General features: G+C 38.9%; 1 protein-coding gene across 1 annotated transcript in view; it reads left to right on the forward strand.

Annotated features, from left to right (window-relative positions):
• LAMA2 (laminin subunit alpha 2) overlaps positions 1–15,154 on the forward strand; it is a 710,698-nt gene that overhangs the window by 673,888 nt on the left and 21,656 nt on the right. Inside the window, exons 55-57 of the mRNA XM_088840739.1 lie at positions 2,442–2,590; positions 9,493–9,669; positions 9,906–10,074. Coding sequence (XP_088696865.1) covers positions 2,442–2,590; positions 9,493–9,669; positions 9,906–10,074 — 495 coding nt within the window. The remainder of the gene's footprint in view (positions 1–2,441; positions 2,591–9,492; positions 9,670–9,905; positions 10,075–15,154) is intronic.

Genomic DNA, 15,154 nt, shown 5'->3' on the forward strand with positions numbered 1-15,154 from the left:
TGACTGTGTGGAGGGTCAGTACCTCATGTCATTCACCTATACTGACAAATGAAATCCAAAAATGTACAACCATGAGTAACTTGCATTATCTACAGAACACAAAGGTGGTTTGATATTAGAAAGTCTGAAAATCATATAATCATCTTGATAGACATAGAGAACACTTGAGGCTAAACTAAACACCCATTCCTGATCAAAAATAACAATAACAAAAGACTTAGTAAATTAAAAAGAGGATGATAGAAAAACATAAACATTTCCTATAAAATCAAGCCCAAGAAAAGATAAATATTATTGCTATACTGGTCTTAGCCGATGCAGTAAGAAAAGAATAAGTAAATATAGTACAAGAAAAAATATATAATTTAACAAGAAATATAACAAAACAAACATAAGACCTATACTGGAAAAATTATAAAATTTATTGAAAATGTATAACAGACTACTTAATAAAGTCATTATGTTAATGGAAAGACTTAGTGTTAAAAATACTTCAATTCTCCATAAAATGATATGTAGATTTGCCTTCAATGAAAATACCACCTTATCTTTTTGTAAATCAGAACACATTCTAAAATTTGTATGAAAAGTCCAAGAAAGTTATGAAATAGAATAAGTTGGAAGACTCTTCTAGCAGTTTTGCATCATGGTTGTGTAGTATTAATACATGGATAACTCTGTCAGTGGAACATAAGAGAGAGCCAAGTATAGATGGAAATGACATTTGGCAGTAGGTGGCATTGCACATCACCAGGGAAAAAAGTGAACCTTTCAGTGAATGATTCTGGGGCAATTCGTTATCCATTTAGAAAAAAAAAAAGAAGTAATTTCTATTTCATGTTAAACAGAAAAATTAATTCCCAATGAATTAAAGTCTTAAATATGAAAGGAAAAATCTTTAAAATGTTTAGAAGAAATGTAAAAGGATAACCTATGACCTTAAGGAAGGAAAGAATTTCTTTGGGAAGAAAAAAAATTTTTTTGAAAATTAGAGGGAGAAGTAATGTTTTATCTCATTTTATATTGTGCATAACAAGTACGGAATAAGTATAATAAAAATACATGTTCTCCTAAAGTCTTTGCCTTTTAATCCAAAAAACAAAAAATTTATTATAATAAATTTAAATAATAAGCCAGTTATTATAATTAAAGGACCAGATCAAACATTCTGAGATAGATTTTCACGAAAGGATATCTGTGCCCTGAATCACAGTCAAGTAATTAAATACCACCTCTCAGTTTCAGATTTCTCCTCATCAGAACCAAATAAATAGGCTTGAATCATCAGTTGTCAGGATAGTTCTTAAAATAAAACTTTTTCATTAAAACAATTAAAATGAGAAAATATTAAGTACTATAGTACAAATTAGAAATGACATGTTAATGCTTCAACATTTCAATGAATATCTGTTTTAAAATCTCACTGTTATTGCTGTCTGAAAGAGGAAACAATATTAATCCATTTCTGTTGTAGAATCAAACTGGTTAAATGACATACTTTATTTTTCAAAGCTACCAGTTTTGATACCCACAGGGTCATTTGTGATTATGTTCTGCTAACAGGGTTTGAGACCTCAATCAGCTAAAAAGAAAACTTTAATTGAGTGCTTAAATAGCAGTTGCCCCTTTCTGATGGATAGCGACACTAATCCAGGTCCTCTGGCCATTTTGCATTGGACACACAGCAGCACAGCTGATTTTGTAAACTGTTGGAGACGTTGTAATGTTTGACTGAAACCATCTCCACCACCTTGTGGTGACACGTGGAGGACCAAGTGATCGTGTGTAGCAGGTAGCCCCGTGCTCCACTAGAAAAGGAGCACACAGTGGTGTCAGCTTTGGGGATGAGGACTGCATTCAAGCTCCCTGGGGTTCATAAACTGATCTCAAAAACCACACTGTTGCCATAGTGACAGTGGCAAGAAGAAAGCAGTTGTGTTTGTGGATGAAAAATTGTCTGCCTTCTTTCTAAATGTGGCAGACAAGTTACGTGTTGGTGATAGCAATCCATTCCACCAGCCTGGAGAAGGAATTGAAATTAAACACTCAAAATGCCCTGGGGTTGGGAGTGAGACCTGATTTCCAGAAGCTAGCTGTCCATCTGTGAATGCAAGGGAGAGGGGTTTTATTAGCCCCCTTTGTTTCCTGATGGGTTTTGTGAATTAGAAGCCCAATGCGAGCACAGCTGTTCCTTTCAGCATCACAGATCTGCTTTGCAGAGATGGCTCTCTTACTATCTCCCTTTCCACGTCACCTAACAAGCAAAAATGGTAAGTGATTGTAAAGCTATTTCCATTTTCTTTAAAAACTCTGTAAGAAAATATTGAGTCTTAACTTCTCAGATAAGCTCTCAGAGCAGATGAATCTGCCGTTCTTTCAGGTAACTAAGCCAAGTCGTAGATGAGACTCCTTTCATCTTCGATAACCATTTGCTGTTGCAGGTCTATTATGCGATCTTCCTGAACAAGGGCCGTCTGGAAGTGCATCTCTCCACAGGGGCACGCACAATGAGGAAAATTGTTGTCAAGCCGGAGCCGAGTCTGTTTCACAACGGGAGAGAACACTCTGTTCATGTGGAGAGAACTAGAGGGTAACAATAGTACTGGCGACTGACTGTACTGTCGTAACTGACACGTAGTTTTTTGCTCGCCTTAAGTCCTTAACTGGACCTTTGTGTGTGTGGACAGACGACACATTGCTGAAATGTCAAGTAGTTAAATTTTATCTTCTTTATATTTCATACTTTGGGAACTTCATTTACCTTGACCCTTAGGAGTTTTATTCTTAACATTTTTTTCTGCTGAGCCACTCTCCTCTCCACCTCTGGAAAACCAAATGCATCTTCTGAAGCCATAGCTAAGAAAAATCTCTCCCTCCGCACCCCTCAAATACTCTCTTCTCAAATAAGGCATATGTGGGTGGTGAAACGTGCAGAGCAGCTCAGCTGGGGCCCGCAGCCTTTGGCAGCTGCCATTTCATTCGGGTTCCAAAGCAGTTATGGCAGCTGCTTAGAAATCTGTCACAAATACAGAGCAGGGCAGCAGCTGCAGGACCCACAGAGTGCTGTTCTGTGCGGGCCTCACGCCTGGCCCCTGCCAAGGTGTGCAGGGTCCCTGCGCCACAGCTCTGTGAGGGACCAGAGTTGAGAGAGGGCAGAGGCTTCTATCTTGCCATCAGTGCACAGAGGCTGCCTCTCTGCTGATCCACCAGAGCACTTGCTTCCCAGCCCTGAGTCAGGGAATTGGCTGTTGGTGTTATGAGCTGATGTCTCATGTTTTCAGAATGCTGAAGTACTTTATACTTACTTTATTGAGGAAGTCATTTGTTGTTTGACTTTTTTTTTCCATCAAAGTGTATGACAGCTCAGGTAAGGGGCTTCCCTGATGGTTCAGCATGTAAAGAATCCACCTGCAATGCAGGAGACACTGGAGATGCACATTCTATTGCTGGGTGGGTAAGATCCCCTGGAGAAGGAAATGGCAACCCACTCCAGTATTCTTGCCTGAAAAATCCCATGGACAGAGGAGCCTGGTGGACTACAGTTCATGAGTCACAGTCAGACATGACTTAGCAACTAAGCACACAAGCACAGTGAATTTAGAAAGACAATTAGAGAAAAACAGAAGCCCAGAGACTTCAGACCTCCAAGCCAACGGTCCATTTATTAGACTGAAAACATAGAAAAGAACTGGAAATCAAACTTGATGAAACCTCAAGACATAGAGAATACTTTTAAATATAATAGTATGAAGGTATAGCAAAAGTTCAAGCAAGCAGATGTTTTTCTGTACTTAAAGACCACCATTTTCTAATCATCCTCTTGTGTGGACAATAGTTTAAATAAGTAATAAGAGTGTCTTGTAAGTAAAGAAACTTTCCTTGCTTTGCATTTTTCTGTTGTATAGAGCATTATCTTTTGGGCTGAATTGATGCTCAGTCAATTATGGAGTATCTACTAACTGAAATGTTTAGAAACCATGATTAAGACAAATGAGGGACCAATATTTGGACAAACTAAGAACATTTACTAATCTTCTAGGCACATATTGCAATCAGGGTCTCTGAAGAGAAATGCAAACTGAATTTTCTCATTTGAACCTTAAGGAATGCTCTAGAATACTGATTTTGCAAGTCTTCTAGACTTTAAATCAGGTCCTTTGCCAAATGTTAGTCCTTCTCATTGTAGGAAAAACTTTTTAAGGTTTTTAAATAATTTCAAGAAGCAAATGCAGATCTGAGAAATATAGTTGGCCAAAAAATCATCCAAAATATGTTATTTTGTAGAGAAAGGATTCTGACATACCCAAGTGCATTTTCATGTTATGCTAAGGTGTCCTTTTAACAGGTGTCTCTTCAAGAAGGGTATTTTAGTATGCCAGCTTCACATCTGTTGGCCATCAATCCAACTTTTATTTGATTAAGCTCGGTATAGTACATCCCTGAAAACTGGTCATTCAGTTAATTGGCCATGTAAACAAACTGTTGTGCCATTCTCTATTAATTAAAGGATAATGTATTAGACATATTAGTGTGTTGTCACTACACTCTGTGGCAAAGCTAGAGCTCATTTGCCACCATAATGTCTCATTCAGCACTCTGAGGTCAAAAAACAATTATCACCTATCCTTTAAGCAAGTGCTTCAATTAACTGATTAACCGGAGATCACTAATGACCCAAAGAACATCACCTGGAAACATATTTTAATGCTTCATATCAATTTTATGGCATGCCCTGTGTCAAATACTACAAAAATTATGTCTGTTAGTTATTCTAAATATATATGAGACATGTATTCATATCCTTTCATCACAGATGAGGAAATATTAACTAATGTGGCTCAGCTGGTAAAAAAGCTGCCCACAATGCAGGAGACCTGGGTTCGATTCCTGGGTTGGGAAGATCCCCTGGAGAAGGGAAAGGCTACCCACTCCAGTATCCTAGCCTGGAGAATTCCACGGACTGTATAGTCCCTGGGGTCACAAAGAGTCAGACACGACTGAGTGACTTTCACTTTCACTACCCCAAATCACATAGCTAGGAAATAACAGGCAGGATTTAAACCCAGAGAAGGCAATGGCAACCCACTCCAGAACTCTTGCCTGAAAAATCCCATGGACAGAGGACCCTGGGAGGCTTCAGTCCATGGGGTCGCAAAGAGTCGGACACGACTAAGCGACTTCACTTTCACTTTTCACTTTCATGCATTGGAGAAGGAAATGGCAACCCTCTCCAGTGTTCTTGCCTGGAGAATCCCAGGGACGGCGGAGCCTGGTGGGCTGCCGTCTATGAGGTTGCACAGAGTCGGACACGACTGAAGTGACTTAGCAGCAGCAGCATACTTGACTTTAGCACCTCCATCTGTGCTTGCTAGGTATTTACTGTTACCCTGATTGTGACCTCAGAGGTTTGTATTACTTGATGTTGATGATGATACTCTTGTTAACTTGGAAATACTTGCTTTATTCCAACACTATTTAGACTGTAGATGTCAGTTGTTTCCTTTCTTCAAACTTTGGAAAAGATGGTAATTTTAATACCTTTAATCAGTTCAGTTCAGTTCAGTCACTCAGTCGTGTCCGACTCTTAGCGACCCCATAAACCACAGCACGCCAGGACTCCCTGTCCATCACCAACTCCCGGAGTTCACTCAAACTCATGTCCATCGAGTCGGTGATGCCATCCAGCCATCTCATTCTCTGTCTTCCCCATCTCCTCCCACCCCCAATCCCTCCCAGCATCAGAGTCTTTTCCAGTGAGTCAACTCGTCGCATGAGGTGGCCAAAGTATTGGAACTTCAGCTTTAGCATAAGTCCTTCCAATGAACACCGAGGATTGATCTCCTTTAGAATGAACTGGTTGGATCTCCTTGCAGTCCAAGGGACTCTCAAGAGTCTTCTCCAACACCACAGTTCAAAAGCATCAATTCTTCGGCTATCAGCCTTCCTCACAGTCCAACTCTCACATCCATACATGACCACAGGAAAAACCATAGCCTTGACTAGACGGACCTTGGTTGGCAAGGTAATGTCCCTGCTCTTTAATATGCTATCTAGGCTGGTCATAACTTTCCTTCCAAGGGAGCAAGCGTCTTTTAATTTCCTGGCTGCAATCAGCATCCGCAGTGATTTTGGAGCCCAGAAAAATAAAGTCTGACACGGTTTCCACTGTTTCCCCATCTATTTCCCATGAAGTGATGGGACCAGATGCCATGATCTTTGTTTTCTGAATGTTGAGCTTCAAGCCAACCTTTTCACTCTCCTCTTTCACTTTCATCAAGAGGCCTTTGAGTTCCTCTTCACTTTCTGCCATAAGGTGGTGTCATCTACATATCTGAGGTTATTGATATTTCTCCCGGCAATCTTAATTCCAGCTTATGCTTCTTCCAGCCCAGCGTTCCTCATGATGTACTATGCATATAAATTAAATAAGCAGGGTGACAATACACAACCTTGACGTACTCCCTTTCCTATTTGGAACCAGTCTGTTGTTATACCTTTAATACCACCTCATAAAATTAGTAGGTTTTTACCAAATTGAGAGGCAAGCTTTTCAGTATTTAGTCTTTTTACTCTTCCTTTCTCATTTTCTTTCCTTCTCTACTCCTTCCTCTGCAAAAATTTCACCTTCTTTACTTTGGTGTCTAATTCTGTAGTACTCCGGTGATCCTCTGCCTTTTATAACTGCTTGGCCCTCTGATCTTCCTCCTGAAGTCCACCTAAATGGCCAGTAGTTCTAACTGGATAAAAACAGTAAACCCTAAGAGCCTGGAGTAGAAACTTAGGCACATAGGTATTCTCCATGAAAACATTCTTCACACAGGTACAGAATTAGGCTAAAGACCACAAAGTTGGAGCAAATATTTCAGGAGTAATTTGAGGTTTCCAGAATGGGACCAAGATTTGAATACTGCAACCCAGTTATTTCTTTCTAACCATTCAAAATATGTTCAATTTAAAAATTTCAGGGTTTGCTTCTCATGTAAATTGTAAATTTCAGGGCATTTCTCTTAATATCTTTTACCATATATGCAGTTCATTTGATAGTGATTTGAGAAAAAAAATCTTTGATCAATTTTTCATACAAATAAACTGAATATAAGTAATAAAATATTATAAAACTTCAAGATTCAACTATTGAAATTTTAAGGAAATGCATCTGACATATCACAATATTAATAGTGTTGTAATGATTCTTATAATGCTTTTTGGGCATAGTAGGTTCACAGTAAAGAATTTTTGAATAAATACTTCTTGAAAAACACACCAGAATCATAAAGGACATGTAATATCCCTCTTTACAAAGTACTAAATAAATGACCTAGGTTTGATGCTCCTAGGTTGTAAAATACAAACTGGATTCAACTGTAGTCTTTTAACAGTGTCCTTATTAAGTAATACAACCTCAGTGCAATGCCTTAGTTAATGTTTTCCATGGTTCAGAGTAGGGGTTCTTATCCTCCTTTTATAAAAGAATCAAATGGGACTGAGCAAGATTAAATAACTAACCCAAGGTCACACAGCTAGTAAGCTTTCATGCATGCTGTCACTTCAGTTGTGTCCGACTCTGTGACTCTATGGACTGTAGCCTGCCAGGCTCCTCTGTTCATGAGGATTCTCTAGGCAAGAATACTGGAGTGGGTTGCCATTTCCTCCTCCAGGAGATCTTCCCAGGGATGGAACCTGTATCTCTTCTGTCTCCTGCATTGGCAGGTAGTTCATACTAGTGCTTAAGTCCAGTCTGTTTCTTCTGAAAGTTCATGCTCACTCTACATCTCCACCCTGTGATCCAGTAAGAAAGGGCCATTGTTGCGGTCTTTAGGGGCAGAACCGGACTAGAGAGAGTCCGTATGAGAAAGAGGAGAGCCTCTGGATCTTTAAAAATTCTAATCAAAAGCAGAGATTTGCTTTCCTCGGACTGTATTTAATAGTGGCTTAAACCCTTCATTCAAACCCCGAGGAACACTGGCATATAGGAGATTACTTTCAGCAAATGGAAAAAAAAAAAAAAAGAGGGAGTATGAGGGGTACTTCTCAATGAGTCACACATATCCAGAAGTGAGTGGTTTTCTAAAAGTCTCATAAAACCACCCACATTCTTAGCAATAAGGTTGAACTCTTGAATTTTGCCAACACAATCTTCCAGAGTCTGGCAAAACATCAATATATCGTTCCCCCTATTTTGTCTTTGAAACTAAATCCAATCTGCTCCCTGCATACCTCCTGAGCAATAAAGAGACATAAAAAATGCTTCATAGAATGGAAGGTAGTAACTATATCCTTGATAAGAGCATGGGTCCAGAGTCAGACTGCCTGGGTTCAAATCCCAGCACATCTGTATGAATTGGGAAAGCTACTTAGCCAATCTGTTCCCCTCAGTTAGCTCATCTGTACAGTAAATATAGAGTTTTTTAAAAGATGTTTGTTAAAAAGATGTCTCTGAAATTTTAAGCTACAACAATATCTGTTCTTTGTTCTATTCTCTTACATTTGAATTGTCCCAACGTGGACCAGTTGTTCAGTGACATTTCAGAACATCTTTGCCCTGATTTATTGTTTCTAACTCTATGTGTGGTTTTTCTTCTTTATAAAATCAAGTAACATAACATTTTAGAACTGAGTTTGCTGCCTAAATATTTCAGATTTTCTCTCCAGATGTGAATTAGTTTGTAGTAATCCCCATTTATGATCCTTGGGCTGTTGACCAACACTTATGACTAAGAGCCCCATGCTGACTCTTGGAACTGAAGTTTAAAACCTGCTTCTAGAACAAAAGAGAAAACGCCTTTGGTCATTTTCATCAGCAGAATTCTTTGCCTCCTGATTCCCTTCCGCAGGATCCACAGAGTGGATAAGTAGCATGAGGTTCTCAATTCGTAATGTGTAAGTTATCTCTCATAGGCAAATTAAGGACGTTAATGAAACAGCAACTAAAGAAAATCATTGCAGAGAACAGTTAGCATGGCGTTCTAGCCTGCCTCTTCCATTCAAAAGCCAGCAGCTACATTCTTTATAAAACACCCTGTAAGTGTTTGCTGTTGATTCCTACAATCTAAGCTCTCAGGAGTACAGTTTGTCCCCTAGCAAGAAGATAATAGCTGGCACAAACCAAGAAATAAAGAGCCAAACAAAACGTGACCCCATGCTGTGCTAAACCGACTGAGCCTCATCCGATTAGACATTACAACCCCATACAGAAGCTTCCACTCCACCGGCCCATGCGTAGGACACTGTTGTCAACACCACCAGAGGCTAATGCTGTAGCTACACCACTGCCTTGTTTCAAGAAACTCTCTAGGAGATCTAACAAGGGAGGCAGAGGGACAAAATGCTGAGAAACAATATCATTTGCTAAGTGACAAATTCCTGATCATCAGATTTGGCTCTCTTAAAAGCTACTGGAAGAAGGGGTGCAGGGTGGCGGGAAAAAGTTTGATTTCTGGTTGCATAGGACACTGTGTGTTTTACACTTGTTTACTTTCAATATTTTATCAGCATGTTTACTGTTCAAGTGGATGAAGACAGAAAACATATGCAAAATCTGACAGTAGAACAGGCAATAGAAGTTAAAAAGCTTTTCATTGGGGGCGCTCCACCTGAATTTCTACCTTCACCACTCAGAAATATTCCTCCCTTTGAAGGCTGTATATGGAACCTTGTTATCAACTCTGTGTAAGTGAATCTCCTTGTTACTATTTTTTTTTTTCATAGAAGGATCGCTATTGCATCTACATTATCCAAAACCATGGGCTGGGGGAGAGGGGAAACAATGAAGATCTTCAAGTCAAATTTTTGTTTAATTACACTGATGACCTTTAAAAGGGGAAAGGGGAAATGTGATGTAATGGGAGGGAAGCAGGACAATGAAAAATAAGGGAAAGTATTGAATTTTTATTATGTTCCCTTAGCCCTATGGACTTTGCACAGCCTGTATCCTTCAAAAACGCAGACATTGGTCGCTGTGCCCATCAGAAACCTCCTGAGGAGGAAGATGGAGCAGTTACAGCTGAAACAGTTATCCAGCCAGAGCCGGTTCCCACCCCAGCGGTTCCTGCACCCACCCCATTTCGGACACATGTAGGTGTTTATGTCCCATTGCTTTCTCATTTTACCCCTGTGCTTGTAGTCACTTTCTGAAAGAAGGTTACTCAGGATATCTAGTAGACTCTACTGCTAGAATTAGAGAAAGGGTCACCTGTCTATGAAAACCTATTCTTACATCTTCCTTGAATTACTTTCACTTATATTTATGGTCTCTTTTAATCTTGTTTACAAAGTGGCACATGTTTTCAGTTGAAAAGTTAGCACAGAAATGTCTGCGGAATCAAAAATAAAATCCACCTGTACTAGCACTGCCCAGAGGTAATCATATCAATTTTCAGCCCCTTTTATTTGCAGGTATGTAGATGTCGTATCATGTATACAACTTGGTATTCTGTTTTCAAAAACCGGTTGTACATAGGTAAAACTATCTCTAAACATCTTTCCAATGTGTGTGTCTAATATGATGTATATGTATGTTTGTGTGAGAGAGACATAAAAAGTACTTCATAGAATGGAAGGTAGTAAGTATATCCTTGATTAGAGCATGGGTCCAGAGTCAGACTGCTTGGGTTCAAATCCCAGCACATCTATATGAATTGGGAAAGCTACTTAGCCAATCTGTTCCCCTCGGTTAACTCATCTCTACAGTGAGTATAGAGTATTTTAAAAGATGTTTGTTAAACACCTAGCATTATACTCAACATTTAATAAGTGGCATAATTACCATATATAGTATATAAAAAAGCAGAGACATTACTTTGTCAACAAAGGTCCGTTTAGTCAAGGCTATGGTTTTTCCTGTGGTCATGTATGGATGTGAGAGTTGGACTGTGAAGAAAGCTGATCGCCGAAGAACTGATGCTTTTGAACTGTGGTGTTGGAGAAGACTCTTGAGAGTCCCTTGGACTGCAAGGAGATCCAACCAGTCCATTCTAGAGGAGAACAATCCTGGGTGTTCATTGGAAGGACTGATGCTAAAGCTGAAACTGTAATACTTTGGCTACCTCATGTGACGAGTTGACTCACTGGAAAAGACTCTGATGCTGGGAGGGATTGGGGGTGGGAGGAGATGGGGACAATAGAGAATGAGATGGCTGGATGGCATCACCGACTTGATAGACATGAGTTTGAGTGCTCCGGGAGTTGGTGGTGGACAGGGAGGCCTGGTGTGCTGTATTCATGGGGTCGCAAAGAGTCGGACATGACTGAGTGACTGAACTGAACTGAACTGAAACTGAATGATCATAGTAACAGCTTTTAAACAATTTCTATTCAATATTATAAGTAATTTTCCTAACAGCTGTCTAAAATATATACATCATCACCCCCATTTTTAGCTGGGTTAATTAAGAATTACTTAGCCTATATAAAAAGCCCAGACACAGTCAGTAAGTGGCAGGATAGGAATTTTAATCCAGTGGGTCTGATTATACAATCTGATTCCTTATCACGGGGACACTGTCTTTACAGCTTGTTCTATGTCTTTCTCATTGAGCGGTTACCATTTAGAGCATTTCTAGTTTTTCACTGCTAGAAACTGTATTCTAATCAGCACTTCTGTACATCAGACTTTCTCATTGTTTCTAACGATGTTCTTAAAATAGATTCTTCAATGGGTAATTATGAGGCCAAGTGAAGAATATAGCCAAGATTCTCAACACATATACAGGAATTGCTTTTTCCAAAGGTTATACAAATTTTCATTCTCACTACCAGCGATCTCACACTGCTCTTGATAGCACGTGCACCGTACTTATAATATTTGCCAGTTGACAGGTGGAGCATGTTACCTTGAGTACCGATTTTGAAACTCTCCAACATTTTGTTCTTTTCATTAGCTTTCATGATAGAATTAGTTGTTCTGTAGAGTGGTGTGCTCATTGTCACTAGAAATATTTATTAAATGAGAAGCCAAACTGGCCATTTATTCCAATCATCGTTTCCTCCTCTGTAAAATGTGGGTATTATACCTACATTGCCTAATGATGGGATTATTATAAGAATCAAATGAGATAATATATGTGGAAGTTCTTTGAAAAGTGGAAAAGGTATGCACGCATACTGTAGGAAGGTTCTTTCTTGTGGGCAGGCAGACGCTTTAACCTCTGAGCCACCAGGGAAGCAAGTGACTAGTATGTGTCCAGTACTCTGCCAGGCATAGTATATCCATTATTTCATTTGATTCCCACAAGTTGTTAATCATTTCTTGTTTATTTATATTGTTGGAAGTATTATTAGCCCCATTTCACAGAAGAAAATACCTCTGATCACACAGCACAGCTAGCAAGTGAAAGGCTATCAGTCATTTGGGGATTAGTTCAAGGAGTTACTTTTCTCCTAAGACATGACTGAGATCTGTCACGTGGATTTTAGAATGTTTCCTTAGTGATTCCATACTATGCCTTTATGCTAGACTTCTCCCTGCAAAGGGAAGGTGAATGATCCCTACCCCTCCTCCCTCATATACTGCTCTCTGAACTGTTATCCTTCATATCTGTTCCTTGGTCTCAGGTCAATTAAAGAATTAAAGACACTGTGGGTAAAATAAACTTTTTAGACATTGGATACAAATATACATTTGGATTCTGTAGGAAAATGGGTCCTAAATTCTGAACAACTAACTTAGAATTATAATAAGCAGAAGCCCTAGAGACCAGCTGGTCTGATTGCCATCTTAATACATGAATCTTTTTATATGATATTTGATGTGGACTTAAAGACTTTGCTTGAACATTCCATTGACAAGGCTCTTCCAGTGTTACAGTAGGGTAGGCTCTAGTTGTTAGAAAGCCATCGGTTACAATGAAGCAAAACTGCATCCCTGTAACCTCCATGTAATGATTGTATTTCTGTAGACAAACAATTAAGTTTTTATCTTCTCTAACATCCTTCTGAACTGAACATCCCTTCAAGCATCTGAAAACAGCTGTGCTCTCCTGTCCCAGGTTAAATATTCCATTATCTCAAACATTTTTCTTAATTTCTAATTTTGTTATTCCCACCAATAATATTCTTATATTTGACATATCTCTTTCAAAATATGGCACCTAGAATAGACCATACCACTCAAAATGGAGTACACAGTTCAGAGGACAGCAGAGATCCTCCTTCCACTGGTGTGTCATCATATTCTACTAATACACCTGAGGACATTTTAATGTTTTAAACAGATGTCTCGTGCCATTAGTTCCTCATTAGGTACTGTATTTGGTCAACCAAAACCTTAAGGGCCTTTGAACTTCTCTTGAGTTGGGTCTCTCAGCCAGTACACATTGAACTGGTCTGGTTTATTCATGAATAACCCTGCTGGACCTACCACTCACCCTTCTTTTTCTCTTTTTAGTGATCACCTTTCTTAGTTGTGTTTCTAAAACACCACCTTTTAGGAGATCTCAAGCATATCCTTCTGTGGTTTCTAGAGATCACATTTTCCTCCTTTTTCTGAAAACAAAGATCCTTTCACATCTGGACTAGAGATTTTAACTCATTTAAGTTTTCGTATAACTTTCTGTTCTAATTCCAGTTTCCATTTTCTCACAGCAGTGTATGTTTAACTTCTACAAAAAAGAACAGTCCACTTAGTAGATAAGACAAAAGCAAAAGAAAGGTTGAGTTACAGCCTGTGGGTTGATGTAGAAAGACTCATAGAACATCAGACTTGCACATTGTAATAGTTATGACTATGTAGTCAAATTTGTGTATTTTAGAATCTTTCATTTCTGTTGGGTTGTACCATATTTTTGGAGTTTCAGATCATGGAACCAAAAGTATTTCCTTTTTTAATTTGATTTCTTTCATTTTCATTCATTATTATTTTGTGTGTGGAGAGAAGTATCTACTTTTTAAAGGCTATTTAAAGGTTTGATAATGTTTTATATCTAAGAGACTACAAAATGCAAAGATAAATAAGATATCATTATTTATTTTATGACATTTATTTCAAATATGTATTAAGAGCCAACTAGAGAAACAGAAATTGAGAGACATATTTGAGAAAGTAGACATTAACATAAATAGCACAGTGACAAAATATGCAAGGAGGTCAGTCAGGATAAATGCCAAGTATGGACTGCAAACACAACTGGCTAGCTTCCAAGATGGAAAATTAGAAGCATGGCAGGGGACACTGTTAACCTCCATCCAGGTTAGTGATACCTAGAAGTGTGAAAACAGATCCATAAAAAGCAAGTTTTAATATGTCACCATACTCTTGTACTTAAAATCTTTCCATTGAAACAATATAAAATGACATACTTATGACATTATGTTAAGTGGGGAAAAGAGAATATAAGACTCTGTATTCTGTATCATCATATCAAAACACATAAGAAAAACCTTTTCAAAAAATGCATCAGATACTAACAGCAGATGATGGATATGGTCCAGAGATGATTTTCATCATTTCAAAAAATATTCTTAAATGTGTTTTGCTTTCATAAATGTTTTAAAAGATAAATTGGATAGCAATGGCTTTTCAGCATTTATTTCTCCACAACCACCAGTTATATAGCTGATTTCCTCACTGATGAAGAGAAACATGCTTCGTGAGCCCCTCTCAGCTTAACCCCATTGAGAGTCACTGAGGAAACAAACTAGGTCTTTAATCCAAGTGATCCATGATAGAGGTCTGCCTCCCCGTCTGCTGTAGCCCACCTACCTTTACTCAGTGAACTCAGGGGGCTCACTGAATAACTGCCTTGTCCTCTCTAAATGGAGGAAACCCTACTGAAAAAGAGGATAATGTTTACTCTGAGGATTGTTGTTTTTGTTGTTCAGTTGCAAGTTGTGTCCGACTCTTTATGACCCCATATACTGCAGCACACCAGCTTTCCCTATCTGTCACCATCTCCCGGAGTTTGCCCAAGTTCATGTCCATTGAATTGGTGATGCCATCCAACCATCTCATGCTCTGTTGCCTGCTTCTCCTTCTGTCTTCAGTCTTTCGTCTTTCCCAGCATCAGGGCATTTTCCAATGAGTCTTTGCATCAAGTGGCCAAAGTATTGGAACTTCAGCTTCAGCATCAACCCTTCCAATGAGTATTCAGTGTTGATTTCCTTTAAGATTGACTGGTTTGATCTCCTTGCAGTCGAAGGGACTCTCAAGAGTCTTCTC

Source organism: Moschus berezovskii, chromosome 10 (genome assembly GCF_049115385.1).
Source record: "Moschus berezovskii isolate FMDL1 chromosome 10, NW_MosBer_1.0, whole genome shotgun sequence".
Lineage (NCBI taxonomy): Eukaryota > Metazoa > Chordata > Mammalia > Artiodactyla > Moschidae > Moschus > Moschus berezovskii.